Source organism: Triplophysa dalaica, chromosome 20 (genome assembly GCF_015846415.1).
Source record: "Triplophysa dalaica isolate WHDGS20190420 chromosome 20, ASM1584641v1, whole genome shotgun sequence".
In the NCBI taxonomy this organism is placed as follows: Eukaryota; Metazoa; Chordata; class Actinopteri; order Cypriniformes; family Nemacheilidae; genus Triplophysa; species Triplophysa dalaica.
Genome location: NC_079561.1, coordinates 5,498,459 through 5,514,763, shown reverse-complemented (window position 1 = coordinate 5,514,763; position 16,305 = coordinate 5,498,459). Strand labels below are relative to the sequence as shown.

General features: G+C 38.8%; 1 protein-coding gene across 2 annotated transcripts in view; it reads right to left on the bottom strand.

The window, feature by feature from the left end:
* Positions 1-16,305, bottom strand: part of spen (spen family transcriptional repressor) — a 29,197-nt gene that overhangs the window by 10,676 nt on the left and 2,216 nt on the right. The window contains exons 2-10 of one of the 2 annotated variants that reach the window (XM_056732315.1): positions 12,792-13,112; positions 8,000-8,617; positions 1,694-1,851; positions 1,390-1,590; positions 1,141-1,292; positions 917-1,042; positions 620-733; positions 268-381; positions 74-174 (exon numbers count right to left, since the gene is read on the bottom strand). In XM_056732315.1, the coding sequence (XP_056588293.1) occupies positions 74-174; positions 268-381; positions 620-733; positions 917-1,042; positions 1,141-1,292; positions 1,390-1,590; positions 1,694-1,851; positions 8,000-8,617; positions 12,792-13,112 (1,905 nt within the window). The remainder of the gene's footprint in view (positions 1-73; positions 175-267; positions 382-619; positions 734-916; positions 1,043-1,140; positions 1,293-1,389; positions 1,591-1,693; positions 1,852-7,999; positions 8,618-12,791; positions 13,113-16,305) is intronic. The other variant, XM_056732316.1, reaches the window with a different exon arrangement.

Here is a 16,305-nt window from a genome sequence, read left to right as displayed (position 1 = left end):
ATCAAAACACAGAACGTGAGTGGATCAAGATATCCATGATACCATACGATGAATGTGTTTACATAGAACTTACCGTCGTTCAGAAATGATTTCATAGAAATCTCTTATATCCTGTCCAGATGCCTGCATTGAACGGTAGAAAGCCATCTGGCTCTCCTGGTTGGCAAAATCAACCTACAAACAAGTAATTTTAACAATTTAATAAAAATTGTCATCTTGTCCTGTCTTTCAAAATTGCAATGATACTATTAATATTGTTTTACAGACCTTTATTTTATTTCCTCCAATTTTCCAACCTTTTGTTTCCTTGACAGCAGCCTGCGCATACTCTATATTATTGTATAAGATGAGGGCCATCCCCTTCAGTCGGTCAAACACAACCTGTAAAATACATTTAAATTAAGAAAATTGAATAAGTGAAATTGAGATTATTCACAAAAGTGATCCAATGAAAGTATAGAACATAAACATTTACATTAAGGCATTTAGAAGACGCTTCTATCCAAAGCAACAGGTGAGGAAACAATCATGCATTTAGTCGTAGAGGTAGCAATAGAAAAAGTGCTATAACAAGTTTAATACAAAATCAGAAATTGAAAATTATTGACAGGATGAGTACCTTTATAACATGTCCATAACGGCAAAAATGTCTTGTGAGATACTGTTCGGTAATATTTGACGCCAAGCCATCCAACCATACACATGTAGTAGGCATACTCTTACCAAATCCAAGCTGCAGATTAGAAGAAAAGAAAACACATTAACTCATTCCATAGCAATATAAAAAAGTTCTAATTATAATTAATGGTCAATCTTACAGTAATTGTTTCTAATAAGATTCAGCTTATTTTCTTATTCAACTCAGTTCTGCTATTAGTTTCAGGAAATTATTTTATTAATTTGATTTTATCCTCACCTTTAGCCTGTTGTTGCCCAGGTATTCACCGTCCATTTTTTTGATTGCTTTGCAGACACTTGCTATGTCACAATACTGAAGAAAGGCATACTGGGGGGAGCCATTTACCTTTTTTATATCAATATCCTAGTAAAAGACAAAATATCCACAAATATGTGACATTAGCATTTTTCCCCAAATCATGCATGCTTTTTAAACACATATAGTTTCTAATGTCTACTTACAACAATCTCTCCAAAACGCTGAAATATGTTAAGCAGGTCATGATAGGTTGTCGTTTTCTCCAAATTTCCAATGAATAATGTCCTTGTAGCTTTGGGGTGAAACTCGTCTATACGTTCATCCAAAGGCCGAAACTCATTCTCACTCTCTGTTTCTATTGAACAATTGATGAGAGAACCAAGATTGGTCCAGTGTTACCTATAAATCCAACAACAAAAACAATGACTTTGTACAAAACAAGTGAAACCAACCTGGGCCATTCCAACCAGTGACATCAATTTGCATCCCAAAAAATAGCTTCCCATTAGATGCGCCCAGGGCTTTCTCTTGGTCCTCTTTCTGGCGAAAGAACACTAATCCATATCGTTCCTCAGTGGCACCGTGTATCTGAACTGACGTCACTTTGCCATGCTTCTTAAATTCATGGAAAAGACCATCCTTCAGACTCGTATCTGAAAATAATTTGATTAGTTTAGAGCAAATTAACATTTTTATATATCCTTTCATAAGAGAATGTTTTTGCAAAATGAATGAAATCAGAAATACTGTTCTCACCTGTTGAGCGCACAGGAAGATTTTGCACTTTGATGCCGAAGCTTTTACGAGGTTCGTCTTTGTCTAGTGAAGGTAAGGGTTGAGCAGGAGCAGGAACAGCTGCAGACTGCACAGAACGAGCTGGGGATTGATCACTGGAGCTGCTGCTCGAATCACTGCTGTCAGAGTAAAACAAAACGAAACACTTGAAAAATCTTTTAGTACCATATAAATACAATGGCAATACTTAAATTCTACTGTATCATCATCTAAAATAATAAATGATGATTAATAATACAATTCAACATAATATATTACTTTCTACATAAAAATGAGCAATTTTATTATATACAACATTATATTCCACTGCTAACAAAGCAATTTCTGTTTATAATCATTAATGAGCATGTACAGATCAAATTCAACTCTACTTTATTTTCCCATCCCCAGGAGGCGCTATTGGCAAACAAAACACTGCCTGTCAGCAATCGTGAGAATATACAATCTTTTTCAGACTTCTCAGTCACAAAAGAGACATCGAAGCTATCCGACACACTCACGGATATCAGGATAAATACTAATAATACTTAATGGAGGTTAGTTATTTCCAAGGACAGAATGACAGTAATTAGTATAAAATGAATGTCAAACATTGTCTAAATAATGGCCCAAAAACATTTAAAACTGATTCAGGTTCTAAGAGACAAATCGATTCAAATGTAAGTTCATTATGGTTTATTCAATTGTACATTTATTAGAACGCTTTATTGTTTTTGTCTAAAACCAGTCTGACATGTAGTTAGGAATTCCCAAAATAGCAACAATGAACGACATTACAGTGGACACATCTTTCTCGACTATGATTCAGTCATCTACACATTAAGGCATTTGGCCTTTTATCCAAAGCGACTTACATTGCTTTATCCTATACATTTTACATGGGATTGAACCCACAACCTTGCGTTGTTGACGCAATGCTCTTACCACTGAGCTACAGAAAAGCAACACTTCTCTCCTTTTGTTTACATCTTTGCACTGCCCTCTTTTCTCACCCGCTCTCACTCTCAGTGCTGCTGATAGGGGCTGGCCTATGGGAGTGGGCAAAGAGCCAGCAGTGGCTAGAAATTTCCAGTTCCAACTGGATCTCACGGGGGTGGGGGCAGTTCAAGTGGGCAGTGTGAAAATACACCAACCGTTGTTTCTTAAAATTCCCCCACAGCATTTTCTTCTCAAAGCACATAATGCCACCATAAAGGAAATGTCCTCGGAAACGAACATTCAAAAAAGAACATTCGGAAAATAACGCAATTGCTTTTCTATGCAGCAAAAAGCCTCTTTAATAACAGTACAGCAGCAATTGGATCACCAAATGTACCTTTACTCATAGTATTTGAAGCAATACATGCGTAGAACTGTTTTGAAGAAAATAATTGGCTTTCCTATTCAGGCAAGATTCGATTTGTTCATTTGCGCTGTAAACCTGTGTCAGTAGAACAGATGCTTTCTTCATCTCACGCAATACACAAAATAACAAACGGACAACGTTTCATTAAATATCAACTAAAGCCATCATCGGACAAGACTAGATTTTAAACAATGAGTAGCAATTCTTATCCACCGCTAGTATTATTACACCGTGATGACACCGTTGTCAAGGAGACTATCAAAGCCATAGATCAACATCACAATAGGAAAGATAAACTGTTGTAACTTCCGTTCCATTTAAAGTCACATTTTATGCTCAAATAAAATGATCCTGACCAGAGCTGTTAAAGCCCACACAACACGTACATACAATACTCTTGGTTATAGGAATATGACAGCGGTAAATCCAGATAGAGCTGGACACCCTCAAAAACTGGGTGACTGCAAAGAGGAGACGGGTGAGGGAGGCCATCATGAGACCAATGACTGAAGGAGTAGACGTTTCCCTGGCTGTGATTGGAGATACCGTTGTCCATATGACAACAGTTGCCTGGGTACCTCATCAGTCACTTTTATGGAAGTGCGTCAAGAGAAATGTCACATGACCTCTCAGCTACAGTGTTCCAGAAGGCAAATGAGGGAGTCTTAAATCAGCTGAAAAAAGGTTCAATGGTCTACTGAGCTTTTCTGGCATCAAACAAAACTGTGACTAAATTTGTCATTCACTTGTCCGAGTATTGTCGGAATATAAAAAATTATATTTCATTTGAAGTGTCAATATAATTGTTTCGGATCCTGATTGATCAAGTTTGCTGCGGCCACTTACATTTTTAAATACTATCCATGATTTGTAAAGAAGAAAGGCAAGCAGTAATTATTGTTAGTGTCAGGGCTGACTTTTCTTTTGCACATACCACTGGTGCTTACACGAAAATGCTTGCAAAATAAACTCTCAGAGCAGCTCTTGAGATGAAGTTCATGTGTTTATATCCACATACAGTTTAGACGCAGACAAATCCTTGACCATCACTTGTGAAGTATGTTAATCTGTGCACCTCCTTCACTCAGACAAACAGAACAGCCCGAAGACACACTTAACTAACAGGATTCCACATCCGCTTCTACTTATATGGACTCAATGCCATTGATTAATGTCACGCAATCACAAACACAACAAACGCAGTTCACACAAACATGCAGCTCTGTCTAAAGCACCTATTCTTATTATTCTTAGCACCGATCGTTTTTTTCGTAGCACTGTTATTATATATATTATTTTCAAGTTACTTGTCTGGTTGGGCATGTAAAATTCTCTCTCACTTGCCCAATACAAAACATTCACTTGTCCCGGAAAAGCCGACAAGCGAGCCCTGGAAGAGTAAAAAATGGTAGAATGGATGAAGCACAATACAGGGAAACTATGGAGGAAAAGAGACTATAGAAAAGGTTTATAAGAAAGTCAAATTCCAGATCTCAGCTAAACTACGAATGCACAGATGGACAGAAAAAGGCTGACACCTCAACATCTCAATGGACCCAGACCCGTGCAGAACAGAGAAAAACCATACATTTACAACCCAAACCTGAATATTATTTGAAAGTTGGACCCGAACCCAGCTGGACCCAATTTGATCTGGTCGGCACATACCCCACAGTGAATTCAGTCCTTAAACAAGTTGTGAAAATAAAACCTGTAAGTGGCCTTCTGCCTCCCTGACTGTGATGCAATACTCCTTCGTTTCAGTCATGTTATTCGTCTCTCGCCAATTGAACAAACAGGTTAAATTCCATTCATTATTCAGCTTCAATGTCTGCTTGCTGTCACAGTTAAGAATGACAACGACTTTGCAGGTTTGCGTTGTTTTTCCTCTTTCAAGTCAAGTAAAATAAAACTTTGAATGTTTGCTCGGTTGAACTACAATAACGATTGCTAGTTTAGTGCCACACATGACCACGGACATTAGCAGCACTTGTTTGCTATCATCTCTGAGCAGAGTCTGACCAAAAGTAACAAGACGGTTCATTAATATATAGAATATGGAATAAGCGCTTTTCCCACATCACTAATGAAGGCATCCATGATCACAGACGGCATGCAGTAATTCTGCGGTGGAGTTTTGTCTGCTAACTGCTTAGGATGCTCGTGCTTTTTCCGTTATTTCCAGTCCTCATCCTAATTTTCCTAATCAGCACAGTGCTGACTGACACTGATAACGGCTGTGTTCTCCGATCGACTCGGGTATTACACAAAATCCTAAAATGACCCGGGACCTGAAGTAATACATTTGGGACCCGACCCGGACCCGGCTGGGTTCTGGGTCCTCCCTGAAGACCTCTTGCTCAGACAGGCTCAACACTGTTATCACTGACAAAGGCAGATCTACTATTGATTTGACATAGGTTAATCCTTCTGCAAACCACTATTTTGTGTAATTAAAGGTGGGATAACATGCTATGTCAGGCTTCTCAAGCATAACATGGTCAACTTTTTAAAAAACGAGTTGGACATATGACATAGTATTTCTGTGTTACACTCCCCCAGCACACCAACTTGTTTTGGATTTTTTTTGTGGGAAATTCTCCCAAAAAGCATGCCAAGGAGAAAGAAAGAGCCTCCCCACGCGCCAACCGAGACCCGCTTACCATCAAGATTGTCTATGCTGCGTTAATATTGGCTGCGCTGTGGGCCTGCAGCTGCAGCCGTATTTACAAAACATGTTCTGAAGAACAGTTTGTCCAGTTTGGGCTGCTGTAGAAACAGAATGCAGACATGGCGACAACATTCGATGCAAGCAGATACGTGCTATATATAAATGGATATAAATAGCTCCTTCTAAGGTAATAAAAACATAACTCTTCATTATGTAAGGTCTCTATGCACCTCTGAACACAATCATAAGGCATGCAACAATACAGCTCACCCACGGTTCAATAGGAACCTCCGTTTTCACCCATTATTAACAAGGTGCGCCACTAGCTACCTGGAGGTGCTCTTGCTATTACATAAACAGGTGTCGGAAAGGCACTGAATGGCATGACTTTCGTTGAACCGACTTGGCATGGTGGTGTAGACACTCTTTTTGCATGTGCTGGGTGCGGAGCAACGCGAGCGTGCTGCTTTCGTATACACTGTAAAAATATATTCTTGATTTGCCAAATTTGGACATTATCACTTTAGTACAACGGGCATACAATAAAGCCAGCCCACGTCTCTCAATAGCACATTGCTTCTCGTGTTGCAGGCAGCCTCGCTTCACCGCCCGACCACAACTCGCTATTAGATACAGACATAAACTGAAAAAAAATTGAGCGCACAGAAATAATTTAAGCATTTTAAACTGCAATTCACTTACAGGTATTGAACCGTGGAGGTTCAATATAAGTTCAAAATTATATCGAGTATTGTGGCATCCCTAATAGTCATGTATTTTATATTGCATTTCTGTCAATAGATCTTCCAAAATTACACATGAGACCTTTAACTACGCGTCACAAGTCAAACAGACTCTGTGGATCAATCCTGTAAATTTACAAGGTGGTAATTCACTGTGGCACTTTAATTTTCTAGCACTCTGTGCCACCAACATCTAAATTAATCTAATTTTCAGGTAAGGCCCAAAGAGAAAGTAATGATGGGGACCGAATAACAACACAGAGGCACTACTTAATCTGTAATCAGTAACCATGGTTACAAAATGTTTCAGACACCTAGGTGATTACCAAAACCACTGAACACAAGACTATCACATGTCATTATGTAAGCATGTGGCTTGAGTCCAAAGATCAAGGACTAACAACTGAGAAGCATCGCATCGCATGAAGCTACGACAGGGGTTATCAATGGTTAAACAAGATCTGAAAGTCCAAAGTTTGTGGGATTTTCAGCATCAACATGCTTCAGTGTTTAAAGGTGAATTATGTCATTTTGTGCAACCATCGTGACCAGTTTGGGTGGACACCTACCTCAAACTCATGTTAAGCTGATGTTGTCACAATCAGCCTGGTCAGGTCAACTTTGATAGCACCAGGCTCCCAAATGTAGACCTTTTACAAAATGTGTCTTTGAAGTTTCAGCTCAAAATAGACAGCAGATCTTGTATTTTACTTTGCCCTTTATGTCCATTTTGCCTGTTTGGTGTGTGTCTCTTTAAATGCAAATGAGCTGCTGGTTTCTGCCCCCTTTTCAGCAGAAAGTGCAGGGTTGTGCAAGCTGTTGCTTCCAACAACAAAACTGAAGTGAATTGGCCAGCTTTAATGATTTATATTTTAAAATGGAACTTATGGGACATCCAAAACAATGCCGTGTTCACAGTGCTGCATGGGTAATTCATGCTCAGTGAATGCCTGTGAATAAGAAGGTATTTTAAAGCAGCCAAAACAGCGCCAGAAATTCCTTATCGAATACGCAAGCACAGATCAAATAAACACTCCTTTTATATTACAAAATCAAAAGATTTTTGGGTCGTATATTGTTATCATTTCTGTATTTGGTTTGGTTCGATGCCTTTGGTCCATGTTTCGTTCATATTTCAATTGAACCGCGCCAGAGTTGGCTGAAAAGATGGGTCTCAGTCCACTTTCAGACAGTCTCGGTCAGCTTCTTTGTTGCACACCAATATTTGGGTGGCAGCATTCACACTTAAGGTCTTTGCACATACAATACAAAATGTTTGTATGTGTATCGAAATTTCGGATTGCAAATGTGCAATGGGCTTTACAAAAAAAAACACACTAACGGAGCAATCGCACCAGAGTTCGTTTTAATCAAATAAAACATGGAATAAATGAACTCATCCTTAAACCCACTTAAAATCCTGGCCAAGAAGAAATAAATGACAAAAATCCTTCAAATTTTAGGTCAAGTATTGCATCAGATATGCTAATGACATGCAAAATTCTCACCTGTCACTTCCGCTGCTGCTGGTGCTGCTGACCGAGTCAGAGCTGGAGGAGCGACTGCGGGATCCCGATGCACTGCGGGATTGTGCCGGCCTCATGGCTTGACTCGCCAACCTCTGCGGTGACAGATTGTGTGATTGCGAAGAGTGCGGCGATCGACTACGACTGTGGTGGTATGTCCTTTCTCCCCGTCTTCCTCTTTCCTCCCTGTATAAATCCCGATGGACCACACTGGCCAGAGTGAAAGATTCCCGGGCACGGGGCTCATACCGAGTCTCTGTAGTCTCAAAACAACTGGGACTTCGTGAACTATAATACACCATTGCTCCCGGTATTGATGCTCCACTTGCTACTCCTACAGCACTGCTGCTGTTTCCACCTGTGCCGCTAGTCCCCGCAACAGTCCCGCCACCGCCTGCGCTGGCCCCAGAGGAGCTCCCTCCAATGCTGCCACTGGCAGAACTGGCACTCCCACTAGTTCCACTGAGGGCCCGGTCCCTCGAGTCTCTGTAATAATCTGTCTCATAGTGGCGTTGTCGATCAAAAGTACTGCTGTTGTTGCTGCGTTCATGGTGTCCGTAGGCACTGTGATCGTAAGAGCGCTCCCGACCGTCTGCAGCCCTACATGATAAGGAAAGGATTGGAGGATGGCAAAGGAAAAAGGACGGAATGAAACACATGTTATTTTCGTCAGATGGGTCCCAGATAGATGTGAGCATCAAGTGACATGCGTTGAAGAGGTGATTTAATTAAAACAGACTGCAAGTGCATGATTATAGATGTTTCCTTTTATTGTTCTGCTCAATACAAATATTGATACCATGTCAAAAAAATGCAGGCGAGTACAGTCTTTATTTGTAAATCTGCTTATTTTGTCTTTGATGAAATTTGTTTTAATTTTTGCTTTTCAAACTAAATCCATATATATTAAAAACAAAAGGGAAGAATAAATATGCATGACAAAAGTCATGCATGCAATGGTCAGTCACACTCCAAGTTACACAGGGTAGAGACAATTAATAAAGTGTAATGAAAAACATTTCCTAGTTAATTAAAATGATTGTTCTAAACAGGTATACCTATTGTTTTTGTTAAGGGAAATTGCAACTACGAAGCCATTGCCCCAAATTTTGAGATTAAGGTCTAAACAACCTACTTCTACGACTATTGACATGTTTGTGATTTATTCATTTTGTGATTTGATTTAAAATAAATGTAATTTAATAAAAAAGAATAATAATTATTTCTGGTTGAATAATTATTAGTGAGGCAAATTAGTCGGAGTCTTGTTTAAATAAACAGCTATGCCAAGGATAAGGGAACGCTATCCTATGTTCCATGTTAGCATTGGTTCAGTTTGACAAGTCTTATGTTCACTATTACAAAGTAACTGCATTCATTCTGATTCATTTTGAGTCAGTACCTGTCATGTATTATGTTCATACAAGAAATTGAATTTTACCGTAGATTTTTTTCGAAGCAAAGTTTTAACAAATTTATGTTGAATTAAAATAAGGGATACCGCATGACTGCAGTCTTATTGCATGTTTGATTCAGTGACTGCTGTTGAGTGATATTGAAAGCAAAACTGGTTATTTTGCTCATACTTTAAAAACTACTCAAAGTTTGTGTATTTAAACATGAAGTCAATTTTAAATAGAAATAATTCTAAATAGAAGTGATTTGTTTATTTACTAAACTTCCATAGTCCTCAGACTTCAGCAAATATCAGCTTGTTAAGTCTGATGTCACATGCTACCGGTTCAGGTTCCAGACACTATCACATGCCAAAGGCAAAAAACAAACAGTGCTAATAAAGACTCACAATGTGCTTTAAGTTTGAACTACAGAAAAAAAAATCACTATGATGCTAACCTTTATCTCCATACCAAAATACGGATGACCATTTTCACGAATCATTAAAATATTGGTTTCGAGGATGCTGTGAGGCTAAAGACTACTATTAGCCTGTAAATTATTATTATTTGAATATTAATAATAATAATCATAAATTTTAATAAAATATTTAGTCATGTTATAAAAGAAAAGTTAGAAAAGTGTATCACTGTTCGCTAGTCATACTGTACAGTCGCCTAGCAACACAGCAACTTGCTATTAATGTATTAGCTATTTAAGCACACTGGTTATATTACAATAGCTTTCAACATAGCCTGTTCAACATGCATTTTAAAACCATTTTTACAAATTTAAAAAATGCCCATTTTTAAACCTACGGTTGCTTATATGTTGCAATCCTTAACTGTATTTAGTTTAAAAATAGAACAAAATCAGTGTTGAAAACTTTTCATAACGGTAAGCTTATAATGATTTTTGAGCGATGGGGTATAATTTTGTCTTAATGTCAATTTGAATTCAACCCATGTAAAGAGAAGTGCCTACGTAAAGCAACCTGCAATTTTATTTTTTAAACACAGATGGCAACAAAGATGCAAAAGTTACAGATTACAGCTTTAATAAAACCTCATTGTCTCAAAAAAATCTTTTCAGATCATCGAAGAAAAGTCTTTAAAAGTTTTAGATGTCTTGGTTAGTCATTAATAGCGAGTAACAGTAAGCGTATCTCCACAAATCTGACCTAGGTCTTCCTATTGGATTTAATAAGAAAAAAAGCTTTGGTTTAGTGAAATCCAGCTGTGTAACTTGACTGTGATGAACCTTTAAAATACACATATTTCACTCCTGTAATTTTCACAAGAACTGACAAACAGTGGTGACACATTGCATCACAACACTCCAAGCTCATTTGCCATCTCTCAAATCCATAGAGCTGTTATGTGATTGGTCAGCTTTTCTGTATGCTTTAATCGTCCTTTTAACCTTTTTCTTGAAGACTCAAACACTATTCAAATTAATCACCTAGATAAAGCAGAGAGGCAAAAAGCCAGGGAGTGTGAAAGAAAGTGAGTATCAGGAAAAGGACAGCAAAGTGAGGTAAATTTATTTAAAATGCCAACAAGCTACTAAAAACAGCCTGTTTTAACAGCTACATCTGTTAGTGGGAGATGGAAAAGACAGGGGATCATACTAGGGGTTAGAGAACAGCTAATATACACAGGGCAGAACATACCAACCTTTTCAGACAGCGGTAACCCGACCTACAATTCCAAATACAATTTAGGGAGACAGAACTTTGTGAGCAAAAAAAGGGGGTTCAAAATGTAGAATGTAAAAATGGTACGAAAAAAAATCAACGGAAGTAATCCTTATGTTTCGGGATCCAATATAATAGTTCAGCCAAAAAGTATCCAGGCATCCAAAAAAGTGTTGTTTGGATCTAGGAAAAGTGTATGGAGGTAGTTAGGAAGTAAAATGTCCAATCCAAGAATAATTTTATAGAACAGGAATCAGCATGGAATTGAAGATTGAGTTTCAAAAATCAATAAATCCATAACGTAGGTCTTCATACAGCTTAACTTTAATAGTCCTCTGAAACAAATTGTCTATGTAGATCATTTTAAAAATTGCTCTTCGGAGTGCCACGGAGTTATTTAATCCCTCTTCTCAACGAGAAAAAAATCTCTGATGCTTTTATTTCGATCCCACAGTACAAACACATTCTCCATGAGGTTGAAAAGAAGTTATAGTAGTTCTAGACATCCCAAAACAAGGTACCAATGATCTAACCGCTGTGAATGGCAATAATCCGATTCTTCTCTGACAATATGGGAATTGTCTTGTACGAATCCCATTGGAATCTTGATTGATGTTTGAAGAAAGGTCAATAATCCATTGCCGTAGTAATGGTCCATAAGGGGAAAGAGAAATGTCTTTCTTCTTGTCTGTGCTGTATCCATAGACAGTCCTAGATCCATTATGGGGCTTTGTAATCCAAAGGGATATTTCACATCCAAATTGAGAAATGTTCAGCCCCACAGCAACACCTCCATGCTTTAATTTGTCGATCCAAAAATAAGTCCACTTTTCCGAATAAAACGATATACTTCTTAAATCCATTCTTTTATCATTTTGAGTTTAGAAAAAATGTAAAAATGAACTTAAATGGTTTAGAAACAAGTAATGAATAAATAAAGAGATTTGCTCACTGCGTTTCTGTCACATTCTACCACGTTGATAAATGGCATAGTCCCCCATGTATTTACTAGCAAAACCCTAAAACCATGCTTAATCCCAAACTGTAATGTAGTTATAGAATATCCTTGTATGGGTAGTATTAATCCAGGGTGATTAAGATTCCATAGAATATCATCCAGAGGTTTCCAGATCATGGAGGGAAAGAACTGCTCCTAAACCACCCATTTCAATAATCCAATTACCAATAAATGCGCTTTAATTGATCAACACTGCAATGTTGTTACAATAACAGCACAAAACCACATGTAGTAAGGCATTAATCCACCTTGGACGGTACTCCAGAATAAGGCAATCCCAGGCAAGGTCACGGCCACCGATTCTCTCTCACCTCCAGAAATCCCGGTATATTTTAATATCCAAAACATGCCCTGGATTCTCTTCGCAGTAATATCCAATTCACGCAGAGTTGCGATAAACTCTACGTTATTATTATGAATTTCTGCGCACCATGGTTATGCAAACTTCGATTGGCTTGCTTTACACGGCAAGTGATGACAGACCTCAACCATCAAAGCGTGATGCTTTAATCACTACACTCCCATGTTTTGACTTAATTTCCCTCATGTCCCCCGCCCCCAAAACAATAAATTAGCTCAATTAATGACGGAAATAATTGGGAGGGAGAGATGAGTTACAAGAAACGAATGGTCCCCCTGCCTTCAGAAAAACTATGTCCACTTACCCGTCTAGTCTGCGTTCAAAGCGTCCCTCTCTGCTGTGAAGTGACACAGGGGGCCCATACACCGGGCCCCCCGCCCCCCTTGTGAACCCTGAAACATCCCGCCCACGAGTGGCTATGGACAGGCTATCATCCAGGCCTCGAGCTGCACTGGGGATAGTTCCTGGCTCATTGTAATCGGTGCGCAGGTCCCTGTCCCCCATCTTGTTGATGGAATTATGTGCTTTCTGAGCACTCTTAATATCCACAAAATCCACAAAGGCAGCCACTCCACCCTCCGATCCACGTTTCGGCAGGACCTTGACACTCTCCACACGTCCATATCTACCAAGAAAAGGGCAAAACAAACATTTAAATCAGTTATTGGGTTGCAACACATGCATTACATGATACTTTGAGTACATAATAATACATTTTTGCATTCTGCTTAGAATCTACAGGCAGATTATATATAAGAAAAATTGGAATAAAAAAGGGTCTTACTCATTTGTGAAATATGTAAATAGGCTATTAAAATAAATACGTCCTCCCTTCGGTATCATCACACAAGCACGTACTACATCATGAGCAGTATAAACAATACCAGCTATGCCTCCACTTATTTTGAATTTAGCCATTAATCATGACAAGGAAACAAATATCAAAAATTCAATGTTTAGGTTTTGGTTGAAACCACAGAATTGCAAATAACGTGATTTAGTACTCGACATTTGTAGGTTCGTTGTTCCAGCCCCTCAAGACTAAAAACACACGATAACCCCGATAAAGCAAATCATTTTGACTGGGGTTTTTTTTCTCATGTAGCAAGTAGCCGTGCAATAAACGAGATAATCTACGAGCAGCCGGCTGTTATCGCGAAATAAGCCTCTTCTGTGTGATACAAGACCTTCTGCTTCACTTCGGGTCCTGATCACACTGTCAGGGGTTTGTTTCTGCGATAACAACCGGCTACCTGTGCATTATCCCTTACATAACACAATCAACATGGCTCTGATATCTTAATCCGATTATACTATTAAACTGAAGAATATGTCCGTGTGTGAATGCCATGAGGCAGCCAAAGCGTAGCAAGAAAGGGATAATGTACAGGCAGCAGGTTGTATCGCAGAAATAAGCCCCGACAGTGTGATCAGGACTCGACGCGAAGCGGAATCACACTGAAGGGGCTTATTTCGCGATAACAGCTGGCTGCTTGTACATTATCCCGCTTATTACACGACTACTTGCCACATGAGAAAAAATAGACATGGAATGTGAATTTGAAATATTTTTTTTAGGATCATTTTTAACAAATGCAGACCTTCCATGCAGGAAACAAATGTCACAAACAGGCAATTTGGTTTATTGTCGATTAATAATTTGTAAATACAATGTCATAAATGTTATTAAAATACAAATTTGTATTAAATTTGTCAAAAAACCTGTCAAAATGATTTGCTGCATCCGGGTTACCCTGTGTTTATACATATGAGAGGTTGTTATCTGGGAATAACGAACCTGCAAATGTTGCGACTGGCAAATCAGAATCAAGCATTCCAACGAGCCATGTAATAAAGCAATTTAACAACAGTCCTTTAATGATAACAGATGTGAAACCTCACAATATCATAAATATATGCTCATCAGGGCATGTTTGGTGACCTTAATGCGCTTTTAGGCTCTTTTTCTATAGAGCTCATGAGTCATGCCTTACATGGCTTATATAATCATGTGAATTTACGGATCCATTAATCCGTTGTCAATGTTAAAACTGTCGTCATACAACATATATGCAATAAGACAGGTTTACTCGAGGGTTAAAAAAGAACACGTAAGCATCAGTGAAAATATGAAAATGAGTAATAACACTAGGCATTGAATGGGTGTAGCTCAGCCCACCGCTGTCTGCTCTAGGTGAGAAGCTGCCTGACACACCAGTTCTCACACTCACCGTCGCCATTTTACGAACCTATTCACACACTGCTTATTCATTCTCCCATTCCCCATCTTCCGTAAGCACCTCTTCTGCACTGACCTGAGCTTTGTCACTCACCGTCCCCGCATCACCCTCGCGCGCATTTCTGACGAGAAATTCAGCAACTTGTATCTTTTTACGGAAATTGATTGAAATCAATCTAATAGAGACGTGCAGCAGACGATTTGCAAATACTTATTCACGAATAAGCTTCAAAGCGTTTGCTCCAAGGGCGACCGATAATGCAAATCTTAAGCATAATAAACATGCATTTGAACAAAAGGCTGCCGGTGAGACAACAGAGCGGTCAAAACTCAAAGAATAAACAACACCTATTATATAAATAGATGTTTATAGTTAAAATTGTTCATAATGGTCGCAAAGCTATGCTTTCAAAGTCTGCCTCCCTGTTTGCTCGCACAGTAGGCTTTGATCACGTTATGGTCTAGTGTTACGTTCATAAAATTCACCCTTTTATTCGTGGCATTGATATTTTAATCGCATTATTGGGTAAATAAGTTCACAACATTTCAAGATAGATGTTAAATTTGAAATCTAGTGTTTGTTTATTTATATAGTCGATAAAATGACCGAGTCTAATATCAAATGTGTAATAGACGGTCACTGCGACCACATCTGATAAATCTAGCTCTGCTGCTGATCCGACTGAAGCACTTAATACCAGATCAAGACAACGTTTTGTTTTAACAGACTGTTATTGCATATACTTTCAGCTATACCACCCAACAAACCCAAAGAAATAGCTTCGGGATGAATTAAAGCAGTGCATGTCAAATCTGACAAAACCCTGTGCCCCTCTATATGTTGTTGACAATGCTGCACTTGCAACGAGGGTCAACATGGAAGATTTTCAACAATTCTTGAACTGAAAACATCGCTCCCAAAATGTGCAAAATAATGTATGCGAGACAACCATGCAAATATCATCCATGTATACACGCACTTCACTGCCATGCACAAACTTCTGGCTAAGAACGTATACGTCAGATTTGGTTCAGTAGTACGAACGCTCGTCACATGTTCACACTGTAATCATAATTCGCAGTATGGTCGTGTAACAAAACGACGTTGTCTCGAAAGTGCTTCCATTGTTTGACTTGCACAGCCACTGACGGTCACAGCCTGCCTGACATACATGACATCTGAGCCGAGAAGGTTCAAAACAACACCCACCAAAGATCCACTGTAATGCCTTTAGTAAGTTAGTACAGACTCAATTTAGCCTATTCAACTTGCTCGCTATATTTTTATCCATCGAGCAACATAAGGAAGCTACCTGCTAGACAGACTTTCACAAGTGTCATTAAGTTCTGATAGAGACATTCTGGGTTGCAAACCATACTGAAAGCCAGAGTTGTGCAGCCACAAGTAACGCGCTTGTGCGCGACCCTCCGTGCTAATTAGCAACCTAGCGACAACTGCGACTCTCGAAAGCTAACAAACTAACGTAGCCAGCGTCAAAACCAGCCAAGTCAAAACCAGCCAACTCAAATGCAGTGTTGTTGTAAAAGTTGTAGCACACATTTAAGGTGTTTAACCACA